The sequence below is a fragment of the Pseudogymnoascus verrucosus genome (genome assembly GCF_001662655.1).
Source record: "Pseudogymnoascus verrucosus strain UAMH 10579 unplaced genomic scaffold scaffold_19, whole genome shotgun sequence".
Lineage (NCBI taxonomy): Eukaryota > Fungi > Ascomycota > Leotiomycetes > Thelebolales > Thelebolaceae > Pseudogymnoascus > Pseudogymnoascus verrucosus.
Window position 1 is genome coordinate 89,654 of NW_017263670.1, and position 14,297 is coordinate 103,950.

Consider the following 14,297-nt stretch of genomic DNA (forward strand, 5'->3'; position numbering starts at 1 on the left):
GGTACTCTAGCACACACAGATACATGAATAGAGATGGGATTTTGTGCCGTGATAACTGAGTTATACTCACTCTACGGCGGCTGGTTTGATGGGTTTTGTGGGATGTAGGATGTGGATATCCATCCGTATGTGTACGTGCGTTTGTGTTTTGCCTGAATGTGCGTCCGTCTCTCTCCAGCCCCACCATGGCAGCACAACTCCGATGACGCCACAAAAGAAAAAAAAGGGCGACAGTCTCCCGACCAACCCCTCTCCCTCCACGCCCTGAATATATCTCATATAGGCCATTCTGCATTATACCTACGATCTGTCATGGTATATTCTTTGCTTATTCACGGCATTAGAGCGGAAAAATATATGCAAATGTCATGTAATGCATGCTGAGTCAAATGGACTCTTCGCGACCAAGCGCTGCGGACTGTTGCGGACTGTTGATTACCATATCTACTCATAATATTAGTCTTACCCTTACTACCCCATTTCCGTAAAAACGGCGCTAATGGTGGGGTGAGACGGCCCCAACGTCACCAATGTTGTGTTAGGCGAGGGGGAGGGGGTACTCAATCGTCCATAGCTCCTCCGAACCTCGCCCTCCTCTCTCAAGAATCTTTTTAATACTCATACTTCCCCGTGCAAAAACTTCTTCGGATCACGATTTGATATTGTAATCCGTGAGACGACGAGAGATATATACAGCTGAGATACCATCGAGTAAGCTGAGTGTGAATTGGACTATCTTCGTGAGTTGAGTCTGTATCCGTTGGGCTTTGTGAAGCTACTAACCGCCGGTTCCGTCTCAGATTACTGCGAACCTCATCGGAGAAATCAGCATCAACACACCTCAATTACACATATACACCGTCTCCCGCGTGTCCATCGCTCTCTAACCTATCCCCACGAATTTTCCCGCCAACCCAATCCACACCCACCACCGCCAAAATGGTCAAAGCAGCCGACTCCCCCGCCTGGAAGGCGCTCGAGGAGCACCACTCCAGCGTCGGCAAGTCCTTCGTGCTGAAGAAGGAGTTCGAGAGCGACCCCAAGCGCTTCGACAAGTTCTCCTTCGCCTTCGACAACGCCGCCGACAAGTCGCAGATCCTCTTCGACTTCTCCAAGAACTTCCTCACCGACGAGACCCTCAAGCTGCTCGTCGAGGTCGCCAAGGCTGCCGGCGTCGAGAAGCTTCGTGATGAGATGTTCAACGGGGAGAAGATCAACTTCACTGAGGATCGTGCTGTCTACCACGCTGCGCTCCGCAATGTCGCTAATGATGTCATGGAGGTTGATGGCGTGAATGTCGCGCCTGAGGTGAGCAAGGTCTTGGACCACATGAAGGAGTTCAGCGAGCAGGTTCGCAGCGGAGAGTGGAAGGGTTTCACCGGCAAGAAGCTGACTACCATTGTCAACATCGGCATTGGTGGTTCTGATCTGTAAGTTGTCTCCGTGCGTGAATTGGGTGTGGGATGCATGCTGACTGGGTGTAGTGGCCCTGTCATGGTTACTGAGGCGCTGAAGTTCTATGGTGATCGCGATATGAAACTCCACTTTGTTTCCAACATTGATGGAACGCACATCGCTGAGGCCCTGAGGGATTCGGACCCAGAGACGACCCTTTTCCTCGTTGCTTCCAAGACCTTCACCACCGCCGAGACTACCACGAACGCCAACACCGCGAAGAACTGGTTCCTGACCAAGGGCGGAAACCAGGAAGCCATCGCAAAGCACTTCGTCGCTCTATCCACCAACGAGGCGGAGGTCACCAAGTTCGGCATCGACGCCAAGAACATGTTCGGCTTCGAGAGCTGGGTCGGCGGACGCTACAGCGTCTGGAGCGCCATCGGCCTCAGCGTGGCCCTCTACATCGGCTTTGACAACTTCCACGCCTTCCTCGCCGGCGCCCAAGCCATGGACAAGCACTTCCGCGAAGCGCCGATCGAGAAGAACATCCCCATGATCGGCGGCCTCCTCAGCGTCTACTACAGCGACTTCTACGGCGCGCAAACCCACCTAGTCTCACCCTTTGACCAATACCTGCACCGCTTCCCCGCCTACCTGCAACAGCTCTCCATGGAATCCAACGGCAAATCCGTCGACCGCGACGGCAAGATGGTGTCCTACACCACTGGCCCCGTCCTCTTCGGCGAGCCCGCCACCAACGCCCAGCACTCCTTCTACCAGCTCCTCCACCAGGGCACCAAGCTCATCCCCACCGACTTCATCATCGCCGCCGAGTCCCACAACCCCGTCGAGAACAACAAGCACCAGCTCATGCTCGCTTCCAACTTCTTCGCCCAGGCCGAGGCTCTCATGGTCGGCAAGACCGCCGAGCAACTCAAGGCCGAGGGTACGGACGACGCGTTGATCCCGCACAAGACCTTCCTGGGGAACAGACCCACGACGTCGATTGTGGCGCAGAAGATCACCCCTGCCACGCTTGGTGCGCTGATCGTATACTACGAGCATGTCACGTTCACGGAGGGCGCGGTGTGGAACATCAACTCGTTTGATCAGTGGGGTGTTGAGCTTGGGAAGTCGCTGGCGAAGGCGATCCTGAGCGAGTTGGAAGAGGATAAGGAGGGGAAGCATGATAGTTCTACTGCGGGCCTTATTGCCGCGTTTAAGGCGAAGGCGGCGAAGGGGTCGAAGATCTAAGTGGGGGGGGGGTGTCGAATACTGACTGGAGTAGATGATATGTTGTTGTGTTGCTGAGTGATGATTTATGGTGGATGAGAGATTTTCAAGAAATGTTACTTAACTGGTTTTTTGTGAGCTATGTTTTTTTTGTTGTTGCTATTAGCTAGATTGACTTGCGTGGCTTTAGGACATAAATGAAAAGCAGAGCTTGTATTTATCTTTGGAAATGGGTGGTCCTTCCTTGAGGTGTTGTTGTAATTCGTGAAGTAAGGGTCTTTGGGCCTCAGAAAAATCCCGTCCCGCAGTATACCAACCACCCTTCGATATATATTACAATTACCCACCACTACCAGCACATACACATAAATCAAGCATTTTAACCCTCATAATAAATATCATCCCTCAAAACCCATCGCTGCAATCCCAATACCCCCCTCCCACCCCCCATGCATCCAAAACAGGCTTAGCCCCCTCAGCCCCATCAAGACAATTTATAAACACCAACAAGGCTGAGTGAGATCTTCCCTCACCCATCCAGCCAGCCGCATCCACGACGACCACCAAAAAGCCCAACTCAAGGCATAATCGCACCCCAAGCCCTGAAAATGGCGACTCCCATCCTCCAACGGAAGCGCGATACTGCGTATCTTGTCTACTTCCTAATCCACATCGTCGTGCTTTTCCGTTCGTCCCCCCCACCCCCTTTTTCTCCACCCCCATCCCGTGACGGGAAGCAAGCTAACCCACCCAGTGGTCGACCTCTCCCCCCTCTACCCCTCCTCCCTCCGCCCCGCACTAAGCACGAAGCTCCTAGCTTACCAGGCGGAGGTATACCAGGACCGCTTCTTCGCGATCGAGATCCCGTTTTTTGAGTTCTTCCGGTACATGGAAGCCGTGATCCACCTTCCAGTCAGTTTCTGGGCCATCAGGGCCCTGGTAAATGCAGACCACAAGGTGCCTCTCGTCCTCTTTGCCTACGCCCTCCAGACCGTCATCACGACTGCTACGTGCATGTACGACTTCAGCCAGTGGGAGGGCGTGGCGGTGGAGGCGAAGTGGCATTTGGCGAGCTTGTATGGGCCGTATTTGTTGATTGGTTAGTGGATGCTTTTCTTTTCCTTTCGTTTTTTTGCGGTGGGTGGCGGGGGAGGGGAGGTGTGGGATGGTGGGTGGGAAGGGGCGTGTGGGATTGAGACTAACTGACTGGGGTAGCTACGTATATGGCGGTGGATATGTGGGGGAGGTTGAGTGGGGATTTGAAGGAGTTGAGGCGTTTGAGGGCGGGGAAGAAGGGGAACTGAGGCTGCTGCTTTTGGGGTAGCTGAGGGGGTTGGGATTGGATGGGATGGGATGAGAGATGCCGTGCCTGCTGGCCCAGCGAGATGGGAGTTTGACAATGGCACGAGAAAGATGTAATGGGATGATAGGGGATAATATCAGAGTTCATTTCAAGGTATGCATTACTATAGGATACAAGTTTAATACCGAAAAGCCTCCCCGGCGCCAAAGGGCGCGTATCAGCATTCCAAGGACTACATATCATATCATAAATCGTATCCTCCCTCCTCCTCCCCCCCAAAAACCCCCCCTAATCAATCCTCTTCCCGCCCCCCATCCCCCATCCATTCCCCAACCCCGCACTATTAATCCCATACCCCCCCCCCAACGGCGTCGCCCCCCCCATCCCTCTCGCCCTCGCCTGAAGCCTCTTCGGCAACACAATCCCCCAGAAGTAAACCGTGCACACCAACACCCCCGCCCCAAACGCAACAAGCACATAAAACACCGTGCTCGCATACACATGCCCCCCCATCCCATTCCACTCAAACCTCCCATTCGTCGTCGGCAGCGCCGGCGTCGGGAACCACCGCACCGAGAAGCTGAGAGGCAGCGGATCCCCAATAATGAGCTTGTGGTTGCTGTTCGCGAAGTACGGGAACGCGAGGTGTGGGTCCTTGGAGCTCGAAGCTAGCGGACTCGTCGAGTACGCGGCGCCTGAATCGACGACGCCCGAATCGTGCTTGTGGAGGTGGTGCTTCGGCACCGAGTGGAGGAGGATGTTAAGGTGTGTGCTGACGTGGAGGTGGGACCTTTGTAGAGTCCCCGCGAGCGCGAACACGAGGGGCACGTATTCCTGCTCTGGCGGCTGGGTGCCGGCGAGGGAGACGGTGGCTGGGGGCCGGGCGGGGAGACGGCACGAGAGCGGTGCGTCGTTGTGGATGTAGAATTCGAGGAGGTGGAAGAGAGGGTCGGAGACGGAGGCGATGGTGCAGTTTATGTCGGCCTCGACGCCGTATTGGAGGTCGAGGGGGAGACCGGTCTCTTCGCACGTCGCGAAGGGGACGTATTTCAGCTTGTCGCCTTCTTGGATGTGTTCTCCTGTCTCGCTGGGGAAGGGGGTTAGTGATGGTTCTGGATGGTAGGGGAGGTGGGACACGTGAAAGGGGTAGGTGGCGGTTTGTGCCATTGCGAAGGCAGCGGGAGATGGAAGAATGGGACGTACATTGAGCGATCTAGACATGTAATTGGGATCCTGGCGCCGTAGTGATACTGGGGCCTTATATCGGAATCCTCAATCGCAGCAGCGGCGAATCCGACGATCGAGGAGAGGGCGAGCACGACCGCCAGCAGGAAGGAGCTGCATGGCCATCGCCGTTGCGCAAACATGGTGAGTTAGATGTCTGCGACCTGGGAGGAGAATTGTGGAGAGAGAGAGAAAGTTGGTTTATAGACTCATGCCACCGGGATATTAGATCCTCAGCCTCTTGTTGCGTCGTGAGGTGCTTTCTGGCATGCCCCAGTATTTATCCAAGCTCTGAAATCTGGGGTAAACTATGCCGAATGAGGCCACGAAACACGATATGGTCCCTGCGAGGCTGGGATACGAGGCTGAGTCGCGAGGCTGAGAAAGTATGGTAAACACGAATGGTCCAGAGGGGCCGGTCATCGTGATGCCTTGGAGCTGTGGGAAGTAATTATTTTTGTTATTCTATGTAATTCTATTGCCATGGATGTTATCGTATTATTTGTGGGTTGGCCTGAAAACAGGCCCTTCTTTGTTGGTTGGCTGTGTTGGTTGTGTTGGTTGTAGCCTTGCTGCGCATAATGCATTCACCCGTCTAAGCCCAGCTCCCCCTTCAGTTCACCTATAAACCCATCTTCTCTTTCAACTTTCAAACAAACAATCCACCAGAACCAACAAGAGAATACCGTTGTACTCACTCCAAAATGTCCCCAAAAGTTATTAAACGTTGCTCTTGTGGTGAGAAGTTGAAGACCGGCAAGGCTTGGTCTGACCACATTCGCGATTCACCAAAACACAATACCAATCATTTCATGAGAAACAGATTGCCGAAGCCTTGGAATTTGAAAGCAGAGCTTGCGGCCATGGAAACCAATCCAGAAAGCTCCACCCAAGTGAATAACATGCCGATCACCGCTGTGGTAAGTACACACCCAACAACGAACAACTTCACGACTGTTGCTGACCGACAAACTTAGGCCAGCTCTACCCCATCAGTTTCTGAAGCAGCAACTACACCTTCGATTCACTGTACTGCAAAAGATAAAGGCAAGGAGCCTGAGATCATTGAAACCACCATCGAAGAAACACCAACGGAGAAGCTCGAGAAAGCTAACGCCAAGGTGGAGGAAGTCCAGAGTCTTCACAATAGACTGAGAGCGAAGCTCAGCGAACTTCTCCAATTCGAAATCACGAGTGAGCTCAAGGCAGCAATCAAGAGAGACCTCGAGGATGACATCAAGGCGGAATTCGGAGGCGATCTGAAGAAACTCAAGTCTGAGATGATGTCTGATCTCATCTCAGAGATCAAGTCAGACTTCAAGAAGGTCGTTAAAGAGGAGATCAAGAATGAATTCAGAATGACAGTCGCATACCAACTCAGCAGCAAGACCGAACAGAAAATAGAGCCCATGGACGATCTGAAGTCTGAACTCAAGGCTGAACTCAAGATCGAACTCATGGAGGAATTCAAAAACAGCAACAAGTTCGGATCGAGCAAGAAATCCGCGGAGAAACTAAAGAGGGGTTGGAGGGTACCTAGCAAGAAAGCCGCCCTGACTGATGATGATCTCGATCTGATTGGGGATCCTAACCCAGCTTGGAACGAATTCAGAAACAGCAACAAGCCTCAGTCAACTGAGGAATCCACGGAGGAACAGAAGGGGGGTACGGATATACGCAACGAGGAACCTGCCCTGACTGAGGATGATCTCGATCTGATCGGGGAGCCTAACCCAGATTGGATTGAGCTGTAGTGCGTATAGTCGCGAGATGAGGGCTTCCACAAGTTGTTATCGTCCATAGATACTTTGCTTATAATTGAGAACGATTGCTCACCGAGATTGCGATTGTAAAATGATGAACCTGTATGTGGGCTCACCACATTGAAAACGGAATAGAGGAGGGGGATCCACAGCTATATTTCTCGTTATCCCTTCCCACAGCCCTTTCACGTACTTTAGCCCACCAAGTAGTACAATTCTGCTTTCCTGATTTGATATCCTAGGAGTATTTCACTACCAAACAGAGGCACAACCCCCCAAGCCACCCTATGCCACCCCGTCCTCCACGGACATCATTTCCCATATCCCTTAAAAACGCCACGCCAAACGTCACAGCTGGTATTCCCAAAGTAAACCGCTTTCACCTTGCCTCCCTCCACTCCCCATAAAAACGCCAATAACAATACACCCCGGTAACCCACAAAAACTACGCCTTGGCAATCCACCCACTCGTCACGAAGAATTCAAAGATCCTTCCACCGCGCTGACTCTCAAGCCTACAAATCTCCCTCGCCTGCTTCTTCTTCATCTGCCCATTCGTCTTCACTGCCTCCTTGAGAATAGCCTCCTTGACAGCAAGATACGGCTTCGGTTGCAGTCGCAGTGTGCGGCAGAGCTCAATCTCCTCTTTCGTCAGGAGGTGGATATCCGGCGCGTTCTCATGGTTGATATTAAGTGGCTGTATTCCGGGTACCGGCTGGATGACTGTTTTCTGCCGAACCGAGAGGGGAGTGGAGATGCCGTTGGTGTGGCCGTTGACGCCGTTCGGGCGCGGAGAGTCGGTTGGTGTATCCACTGCGCTACTCACGCCATTCGCCATACCACTGGGCCCATTCTGGAGAAGCCTGAGCGGTAGCTCGGGAGCCACAAGCGCCGCAGCACCGGAAGGAACCTCCATTGCTGGCTGAGCCTTCGCGCGCTGCGACGCAAAGCGCTCACGGTCCAGAGATCCCATAGGCTGCGTCTTCTGCGCGCGCAACGTCTTATCGCCCTCGTACTTCTCACCACTGCGCAGGTCGCCAACGCGATTATGTCTCCAGTCCTGGAGTTGGTGCACAGCTTGGCGTAGGTTTAATTCCTCAATAAGGCCTTTGTTGAGGTCATCGAAGTCATCGTGGTTCATCATGCGCGCGAAGGGTTTGGCTTTTGTGAGAAGGTCACGCTCCTCCTTGGTGCGCTTCTTGTCTGCGGCTGCGTTCTTGCGGTATTCCAGAATGTTGTGTTCGAAGATTACCTTCTTCCGGTCCGCACGCCCCGTGAGTCGGTTATTGTAGATGTCCATCACTGTCATCTTGAGCTCCATCTCGGGCTCCATCTCGCCAGTGCGGGGGTTGATTCCATCGCCTGGTTCGAATTGCATGTGCTGTACTGCCTCTTCCGCCTCGTTCGCCCACTCCGTCTCAAACTCCAACCGACCAGGCATGTATCCCTGAATTTCGTGACATGACGGCACACTAGCTGTAGGCTTCTTCTTTGGCAGCGCAGGCACAGCATTCTTTGCATCTTCCTTCCGCTTCTCAATTCGCTGTTTCTTCTGCTGCTGGAACCGTGCCCGTGTTCCTTCGTCTGACAAGTCGATTTCCTCCGGCGCTTGTCGCTTCGGTAGGGGAAACGAAGGGCTCTCGACATACGTCTTTACGTAATGATCTCGCACCTCATCCTTATCTCGATATCCGCCAATGTGATCCGCTATATCAGCCCAAGACCCCAGACCGTAGATCTCCGCGCCCTCAAGCAAAAGCAACTCCTCATCTGCTCCCCAGCTGCTATCGTAAATCGGGACCGAATTCTGCTCAATAACGCGGTACGGGTGGGTGGCAGGATTATGGTCGCGATTCGACTCCCCATTGGAGAAACATTGCACACAAACATCGTACTCGTTGCAAACGGCGTGCGCGCAGCGGATGCGCACCTAGAAAGTGTCAGTAACCCAATTCAGAGCCATTCAAGGCGCCAAATTTCACATACCGTAGATGTAATATCCGCCGAACAGACATCGCAGACGTATTTCACGCCTCCCTCACCCCCGCGCGCGGCAGTCTTCTTTCGGATGACTCCCATCGCGACTTATGGCTCCGGTCATGCGCCGACGCGCTTGATGCGCCAAATCCGGTGGCAAGGCGGCGAGGCCGCGTAACCGGGCAGGATGTGCTGATTCCGGTAGGTTAAGGGTGAATGGATTGGAGATCGTGGAGGTCGAGAGGGAGATGTTGGTGGTTTGGTCAATAATGTGGCGTTGGGACCTTTGAGGTCGGTTTAAGCGTTGGTCGCGAACGATCCGAACATGGAAGTGGAGTGTGGCACTCCTGCGTGTGCCTTCCGGAAGGCTGACAGCCGCCACCCCGCTTATTGCGGCTGTCGGATAATTATTATACCGAGTTCCGGTATATCACGTTTGTTGACGGCGTCCATACACGTTCAGATTCTCACGAGTGATACGATGGTGGGAATGGACAGGAAAGAAATACTGACTATAAAGCTGGCAGATTCATTGGATTGTCGTCGGTTACAGAATGGGTCACGTGATGCGATAGATCGCATTCGTTTAAGGATCACTGCCGTTTACTAGAGAAAAAGAGCATGTTCGCTGCAAGGTTGTATACTCTTAGTAGGGTCTAGAGATATTCTTATTCCAATACCATCCAATCTCTGTCTATCATTTACCCACAATCCCCAACTCGCGGTAAAACGCCTCGGTGCTCGGCTTCCGTCCCAAGAACGCCTCCAGAGTCACCATCTCATCCTGGCTCCCACCCTTCTCAAGCACCATATGCCTATAGCGTCTCCCCTCCACCGCGCTCATCGGGTCCTTCGCGAACACGCTGTGGAACATGTCCGCCGAGTAGACCTGCGACGACAGGTACCCGTAGTATCCGGCATCGTACCCTCCGATCAGATGTCCAAATGTCGCAGGGCCGTTACCCCAAGCATTACCCTGGCCAAGCTCCTCTGGTCCCTTCATCCCCGAGATCTGCATGCGAAGCTTGTTGTACAGCTCTGAGATCTCCAGTCCGATGGCCTCCTCGTGTGTCTTGGGCGTGTGGACCGCCATGTCGAAGGTACCGAAATGAAGCTGGCGAAGGTTGAACAGCGCATCGTTGACGTGTTTTGTCCCAATCAGCTTCTCAATAAGGTCATCGGGGATAGCTTCCCCAGAGACGTAGTGCTTGCTAAGTCCCTTAAGCTGCGCGGGAGCCCAGCACCAGTTCTCCAGCATCTGACTAGGCGCCTCGACGAAATCTCGCACGACGCTAGTCCCGTGGAAGCGAGAGTACTGCGTGCGGCCAACGAGATCGTGGATTCCGTGACCCAGCTCGTGGAAGAGCGTGACGACCTCGTCGTGCTTGAGGAGCGATGGCTTGTCGGCCGTCGGCTTGGAGAAGTTGCATACGAGCGCTGTGGCGGGGTAGCGGCGCGTGCCGTTCGCGGCCACGAAGCCGCTCTGGAGGTTGAAGTTGGCGGCGTGGCCGTACTTTCCAGGGCGGGGGTGGAGATCAAGGTAAAGGTAACCAGAGAAGGCACCGCCCTCACCAGCATCATCCCAGACGCTGAAGAGCTTAACGTCTTCGTGCCAGACGATGTCATCGCGCTTACCGGTGGGGGAGAGGGCGTCGCGGGCCTCACCTTCAATCTCGACGAAGACGAGACCGAAGAGGGACTCAAAGATGTTGAGCATGCTGTTGACCGTAGATTCGAGGGGGAAGTACTCGGCGATCTTCTGCTCGTCGATGGTGTACTCCTGCTCGACCATCAGGCGGTCGTAGAAGCGGTGATCCCAGAGGTAGTAGTTGCCGTCATAGGTGCCTTCCAGGCCGCGGCTCTTCAGGTCGGCCACCTTCAATTCCTTGAGGTGCTCAGTCTCCTTGACGCCTCCCGGGGCCAATTGGGTCCTCAAGTCGCCCAAGAAATCAAGGACAGTCTTGGGGGTCTTGGCCATCTTGTCTTCAATCCTGAAGGTAGCGTGATCGGGGTAGCCCAGAAGTCTGGCAGCCTCGTCACGAAGGACAATAGCCTCCTTAAAGAGAGGGACGTTGACGTTGCACTATTTCATACATTAGCATGGAACTAAACTTTTGGGCAAGAAGACAAACCTTGTTCTCGTTCTCAATGAACAGCTTCTGCCTCAACTCGGCACTGAGTGCAAACTTGAGCGTCGGGAACAGATCAGGGTACTTGAAGCTCAGCCTCAACTTCCCCTCATTTTCCCCAGTCCCCTTCTCCAACCCACCCAACACATCCTCAGGGACGCCCTTCATCTCGTCCCTCGTAACCCAAATGCCTCCATCCTCCTCATTCAGGTTCTTCTGGAAATCAGTGCTAATCTGACTCAATCTCAACTTGATCTCCTTGAACCTGTCCCTCTTCGGCCCAGCCGGCAACCCCAGACCATTGCGGATATAACTCTTTCGCTCCTTCTCCAACAACCGCTGGCTCTCCGGGTCGAGCTTTGCGCCCTTTTGGAACGCCGCTTCGACCAGCTTATACACGTCCTCGCGCATACTCGCCTCGATCGCAAACTCATCCATTATCTTCTCAGCCTCGGTACTAGCATCACGCAGCGCCTTGTCGGTTGATACAGCCTGGTAGAAGCCGATGATGCGGGCCTCGAGAGAGCCCTCGTTCTCATCGACCGCCATAGGCAGAACGACGCTCTGGAATGCGGCATCCTCCGGCTTAACGGAGCTGACGATGTTGTCCATCACGCTCTTGGAGTTGGCGCATAGCTTCTTCGCATCAGCGACCAGCGAGGCCGTCGTAGCCGTGAAGAGCGGGGGTGCCTGCGGCGGCGTACGGTACTGAGCCGGCGCCATGGTGGAAGTAGTTATCGGAGCGGTTGCAGTCCAAGGGGGCCTCGAAGTAGCTGCTGTTGCGGCTGGTCGGAGGTGACTATATATGGACGACAGGCGGGGCCCGAGACGGAAAGAAGGAGCCAGAATGAAGAGTGAGCCTGCGAAGATGACAAGGGCAAGAACGAACAGGCGGAATGGCGATGATGGCGCCACTTTGGAGGATTGGGGATTGGGAACGGACGGTGTGTGGGGATGTGTGCTGTTAGGTGGCTAGCCGAGTTGTGGGACGAGGCTGCTGAGATGGTTTAGGGATCAGTGATCAGTGGTGGATAGAGAGATGTTGTGGAGTGGTTACGAAACCGTCAGCTCCAATGCAGCCGGCTAGATGGCCTTGATGACACGCGAGGCTTGGGGGTTGCATGGCGGGGAGTTAATCCGCCCACGGCCCAGCCAGCCTTGCGCTTACATTGGAGCTCAGTTCTTGACATCTCAGCCTTGCCTTCTGTTCATATACCAACCAACTTCCTCTTCACGTACAACTCATAGCCACCTTACCTCCTTACAACCGCCTTACTTTACGACGACCTCCTCCACACCGACCTCACGCCCTACACACAACCCCCACCATGGCGACCCCCCAAATCCACACCTACCACTGCGCCTGCACCTCCCTCCTCCTCGCGACAACAACCCCCCTCCCCTCCCTCCCCCGCCGCGCCACCTCCCTCGACCGTGCGACCATCCTCCCACTGCACTCTGACGCCCACCCTCCCTCCGCCACAATCCCTCACACAACACTCCTCTCCATGACGCCCGACCGCCGCATCACGACCATCCGCCGCGAAGACGGCTTCGAGAAGCGCATCCTTTGGAGGTGTGGGCGCTGCCGTGTTGTGGTGGGGTATGAGCTTGACCCGTCGCATTTTGAGGCTCCGACAACAGCTGTAGGTGGGGAGGCGGAGGAGGGAAGCAGTGCTGCACCAGAGAGTGGGGTAGCGAAGGTGTTGTATATCCTTCCTGGCTGGGTTCAGAGCACCGAGCACATGGCATCTGGGAAGAAAATCGGCGAACAGGGCGCCGTGCTAGAAGGTGCACAGCTAGGTGTTGCGGCGTGGGAATAAGCAGGTGGGATTCTGGAAGTCGGTATGACTGTACTATGAGCATTGCGGGCGTTAAAAACCATGGGTTTGGGATTCACATATCAAGGGGAATACAGAAGCACAGTTTTGTTCTAGTCAATCGATTGCTCTATGATGCGAGCCGCAATAAGGCAAAAACTATCGAAACGACTTCCCTCCTCCGTCCGTCCGGCCGGTCCATTGTACAAAGTGAACGACAGCAAAGCCCAGCTAATCGTGTCATGCATCTCGTAACCTCATGCAACTCTCCTAATCCCCATCATACGCCCATCTAGTTCGCCAATACTGTCCTCACGAGATCTACGCATAACCCGTTAGCTTTTGCATTTGAATACCCCGCTTCCTCCCCTCCCCCAATGAGTGGTGTCAACATACCAGTGTAGTTGATCTCCCCACTGCTCGTATCCACAGCCTTGAGCAGCTCATCGACCTCCTCGTCGCTCATCTTCTCTCCCAAGTTGGTCAAGATGTAGCGAAGCTGTCCAACGCCGATAAATCCCGTCATGTCCTTATCGAAGACCTGGAAGCCGCGGCAGTACTCCTCCGGCTCGCCTGGGTCGCGGAATCCGCCGGGGCGGTTGAGGATCTTGGAGAAGGTCTCGAAATCGACTATTTGATTGTCCCTCGTTAGCTTCGTCTCTTCGCACCTCCCGGTTCAACGCATTTCTGCCTTTCTCTCCAGATGTCTATTTCCTGCACCCCCTGAGGTACAGGGTCATGGCGGGGAAGACGTACAATCCGACCCAACATTCTTCTCCAAATCCCTGATCTCCGACAATGTCGGGTTCTGTCCGCACGCGCGCAGCAGATCGCCGAGCGACTCGAGCTGTACGCGCTGGTTACCGCGCTTGTCGAAGAGGGCAAATGCCTCCTTGTAGTTCGTTGAGGCCTGGGCGTCGTAAGAATTGTTAGCTGCCATCTTGAACACTCGTATCTTTCTGATGCGGTCGGTGCGTAGTTTATTCTGCTTATAGGACGAGTAGAGATGATGTGGTGGGTGTCACAGAGGTGGGAAGCGTGTTGTTGTTGACGTCGTGGTCGGTGGGCTGTCGTCCCACAGCTGGTTTGTTTTGGTTGCGGGAGCCAAAATAGCGGTTCTCCTTTCGGGCAAGGGAAGGGGACCAGGGTGTGCGGGTTGCGGGGAGACTCACCATTATGAGGTTTTGTATGTGTGCTTTTGAGGATTTGAGGGTATCGCGAGTGTAGAATTGCAGAGATGATGGTTTTAGACAGGAGGTTATTTGGAGATTGGAGGTTTATGATCGCCGGGTCCGTGCCTTTTGTGCGGTGAGAGAGTTGTGTTTATGCCGTTGTGTTCAACCGGTAGGGGACAGGGTTGCTGGCACGGCAACGTACCGATGATACGCGGAATGGGTGATGGATATATATATATGCAACTTCAAAGTGCTTGCATAAAAGTTCACGATAT

At 54.2% G+C, this 14,297-nt stretch overlaps 8 protein-coding genes across 8 annotated transcripts; 4 read left to right on the forward strand and 4 right to left on the reverse strand.

Moving 5' to 3' along the window:
• Positions 1–2: 2 nt before the first annotated feature.
• On the forward strand, positions 3–2,735 carry PGI1 (glucose-6-phosphate isomerase). Its single transcript, XM_018274271.2, has 3 exons — positions 3–740; positions 801–1,430; positions 1,485–2,735. Exons 2-3 carry the CDS (start codon positions 940–942, stop codon positions 2,650–2,652), a joined length of 1,659 nt encoding a protein of 552 aa, XP_018130770.1. The 5' UTR covers positions 3–740; positions 801–939; the 3' UTR covers positions 2,653–2,735.
• A 438-nt stretch (positions 2,736–3,173) lies between these two features.
• VE01_04804 (uncharacterized protein) lies at positions 3,174–4,133 on the forward strand. The gene is made up of 3 exons (XM_018274272.2): positions 3,174–3,318; positions 3,386–3,730; positions 3,847–4,133. The coding sequence occupies exons 1-3, from the start codon at positions 3,240–3,242 to the stop codon at positions 3,933–3,935; spliced, it is 513 nt and encodes a 170-aa protein (XP_018130773.2). The 5' UTR covers positions 3,174–3,239; the 3' UTR covers positions 3,936–4,133.
• Positions 4,134–4,222: 89 nt separating this feature from the next.
• VE01_04805 (uncharacterized protein) lies at positions 4,223–5,440 on the reverse strand (the record flags this gene model as incomplete). The annotated part of the gene is made up of 2 exons (XM_018274273.2): positions 5,138–5,440; positions 4,223–5,021 (listed from the first exon to the last, which is right to left on the reverse strand). Exons 1-2 carry the CDS (start codon positions 5,299–5,301, stop codon positions 4,223–4,225), a joined length of 963 nt encoding a protein of 320 aa, XP_018130772.1. The 5' UTR covers positions 5,302–5,440.
• A 347-nt stretch (positions 5,441–5,787) lies between these two features.
• Positions 5,788–6,999, forward strand: VE01_04806 (uncharacterized protein). Its single transcript, XM_018274274.2, has 2 exons — positions 5,788–6,078; positions 6,136–6,999. The coding sequence occupies exons 1-2, from the start codon at positions 5,863–5,865 to the stop codon at positions 6,910–6,912; spliced, it is 993 nt and encodes a 330-aa protein (XP_018130866.1). The 5' UTR covers positions 5,788–5,862; the 3' UTR covers positions 6,913–6,999.
• Positions 6,619–9,290, reverse strand: ADA2 (Transcriptional adapter ada2). Its single transcript, XM_018274275.2, has 2 exons — positions 8,908–9,290; positions 6,619–8,851 (listed from the first exon to the last, which is right to left on the reverse strand). The coding sequence occupies exons 1-2, from the start codon at positions 8,998–9,000 to the stop codon at positions 7,367–7,369; spliced, it is 1,578 nt and encodes a 525-aa protein (XP_018130774.1). The 5' UTR covers positions 9,001–9,290; the 3' UTR covers positions 6,619–7,366.
• A 233-nt stretch (positions 9,291–9,523) lies between these two features.
• On the reverse strand, positions 9,524–12,115 carry VE01_04808 (uncharacterized protein). Its single transcript, XM_018274276.2, has 2 exons — positions 11,031–12,115; positions 9,524–10,981 (listed from the first exon to the last, which is right to left on the reverse strand). The coding sequence occupies exons 1-2, from the start codon at positions 11,748–11,750 to the stop codon at positions 9,596–9,598; spliced, it is 2,106 nt and encodes a 701-aa protein (XP_018130868.1). The 5' UTR covers positions 11,751–12,115; the 3' UTR covers positions 9,524–9,595.
• On the forward strand, positions 12,071–13,009 carry VE01_04809 (uncharacterized protein). Its single transcript, XM_018274277.2, has one exon. It carries the CDS (start codon positions 12,356–12,358, stop codon positions 12,848–12,850), a length of 495 nt encoding a protein of 164 aa, XP_018130867.1. The 5' UTR covers positions 12,071–12,355; the 3' UTR covers positions 12,851–13,009.
• Positions 12,948–14,165, reverse strand: VE01_04810 (uncharacterized protein). The gene is made up of 4 exons (XM_018274278.2): positions 14,020–14,165; positions 13,604–13,757; positions 13,244–13,477; positions 12,948–13,168 (listed from the first exon to the last, which is right to left on the reverse strand). Exons 1-4 carry the CDS (start codon positions 14,020–14,022, stop codon positions 13,140–13,142), a joined length of 420 nt encoding a protein of 139 aa, XP_018130777.2. The 5' UTR covers positions 14,023–14,165; the 3' UTR covers positions 12,948–13,139.
• Between the last annotated feature and the right edge of the window lie 132 nt (positions 14,166–14,297).

Bases quoted from the DNA above. Each gene is read 5' to 3' on its own strand.
- PGI1 (XM_018274271.2), top strand. From the start codon at position 940: ATGGTCAAAGCAGCCGACTCCCCCGCCTGGAAGGCGCTCGAGGAGCAC. The intron at 1,431-1,484 runs GTAAGTTGTCTC...GACTGGGTGTAG, and splicing joins GGCATTGGTGGTTCTGATCT to TGGCCCTGTCATGGTTACTG.
- VE01_04804 (XM_018274272.2), top strand. From the start codon at position 3,240: ATGGCGACTCCCATCCTCCAACGGAAGCGCGATACTGCGTATCTTGTC. The intron at 3,319-3,385 runs GTTCGTCCCCCC...TAACCCACCCAG, and splicing joins CCACATCGTCGTGCTTTTCC to TGGTCGACCTCTCCCCCCTC. The intron at 3,731-3,846 runs GTTAGTGGATGC...TGACTGGGGTAG, and splicing joins TGGGCCGTATTTGTTGATTG to CTACGTATATGGCGGTGGAT.
- VE01_04806 (XM_018274274.2), top strand. From the start codon at position 5,863: ATGTCCCCAAAAGTTATTAAACGTTGCTCTTGTGGTGAGAAGTTGAAG. The intron at 6,079-6,135 runs GTAAGTACACAC...CGACAAACTTAG, and splicing joins ACATGCCGATCACCGCTGTG to GCCAGCTCTACCCCATCAGT.
- ADA2 (XM_018274275.2), bottom strand. From the start codon at position 9,000: ATGGGAGTCATCCGAAAGAAGACTGCCGCGCGCGGGGGTGAGGGAGGC. The intron at 8,852-8,907 runs GTATGTGAAATT...GACACTTTCTAG, and splicing joins CGGCGGATATTACATCTACG to GTGCGCATCCGCTGCGCGCA.
- VE01_04808 (XM_018274276.2), bottom strand. From the start codon at position 11,750: ATGGCGCCGGCTCAGTACCGTACGCCGCCGCAGGCACCCCCGCTCTTC. The intron at 10,982-11,030 runs GTTTGTCTTCTT...TGTATGAAATAG, and splicing joins TCATTGAGAACGAGAACAAG to TGCAACGTCAACGTCCCTCT.
- VE01_04809 (XM_018274277.2), top strand. From the start codon at position 12,356: ATGGCGACCCCCCAAATCCACACCTACCACTGCGCCTGCACCTCCCTC.
- VE01_04810 (XM_018274278.2), bottom strand. The intron at 13,478-13,603 runs GTACGTCTTCCC...ACAATCAAATAG, and splicing joins GAAGAATGTTGGGTCGGATT to TCGATTTCGAGACCTTCTCC. The intron at 13,169-13,243 runs GTATGTTGACAC...GGTTATGCGTAG, and splicing joins TGGGGAGATCAACTACACTG to ATCTCGTGAGGACAGTATTG.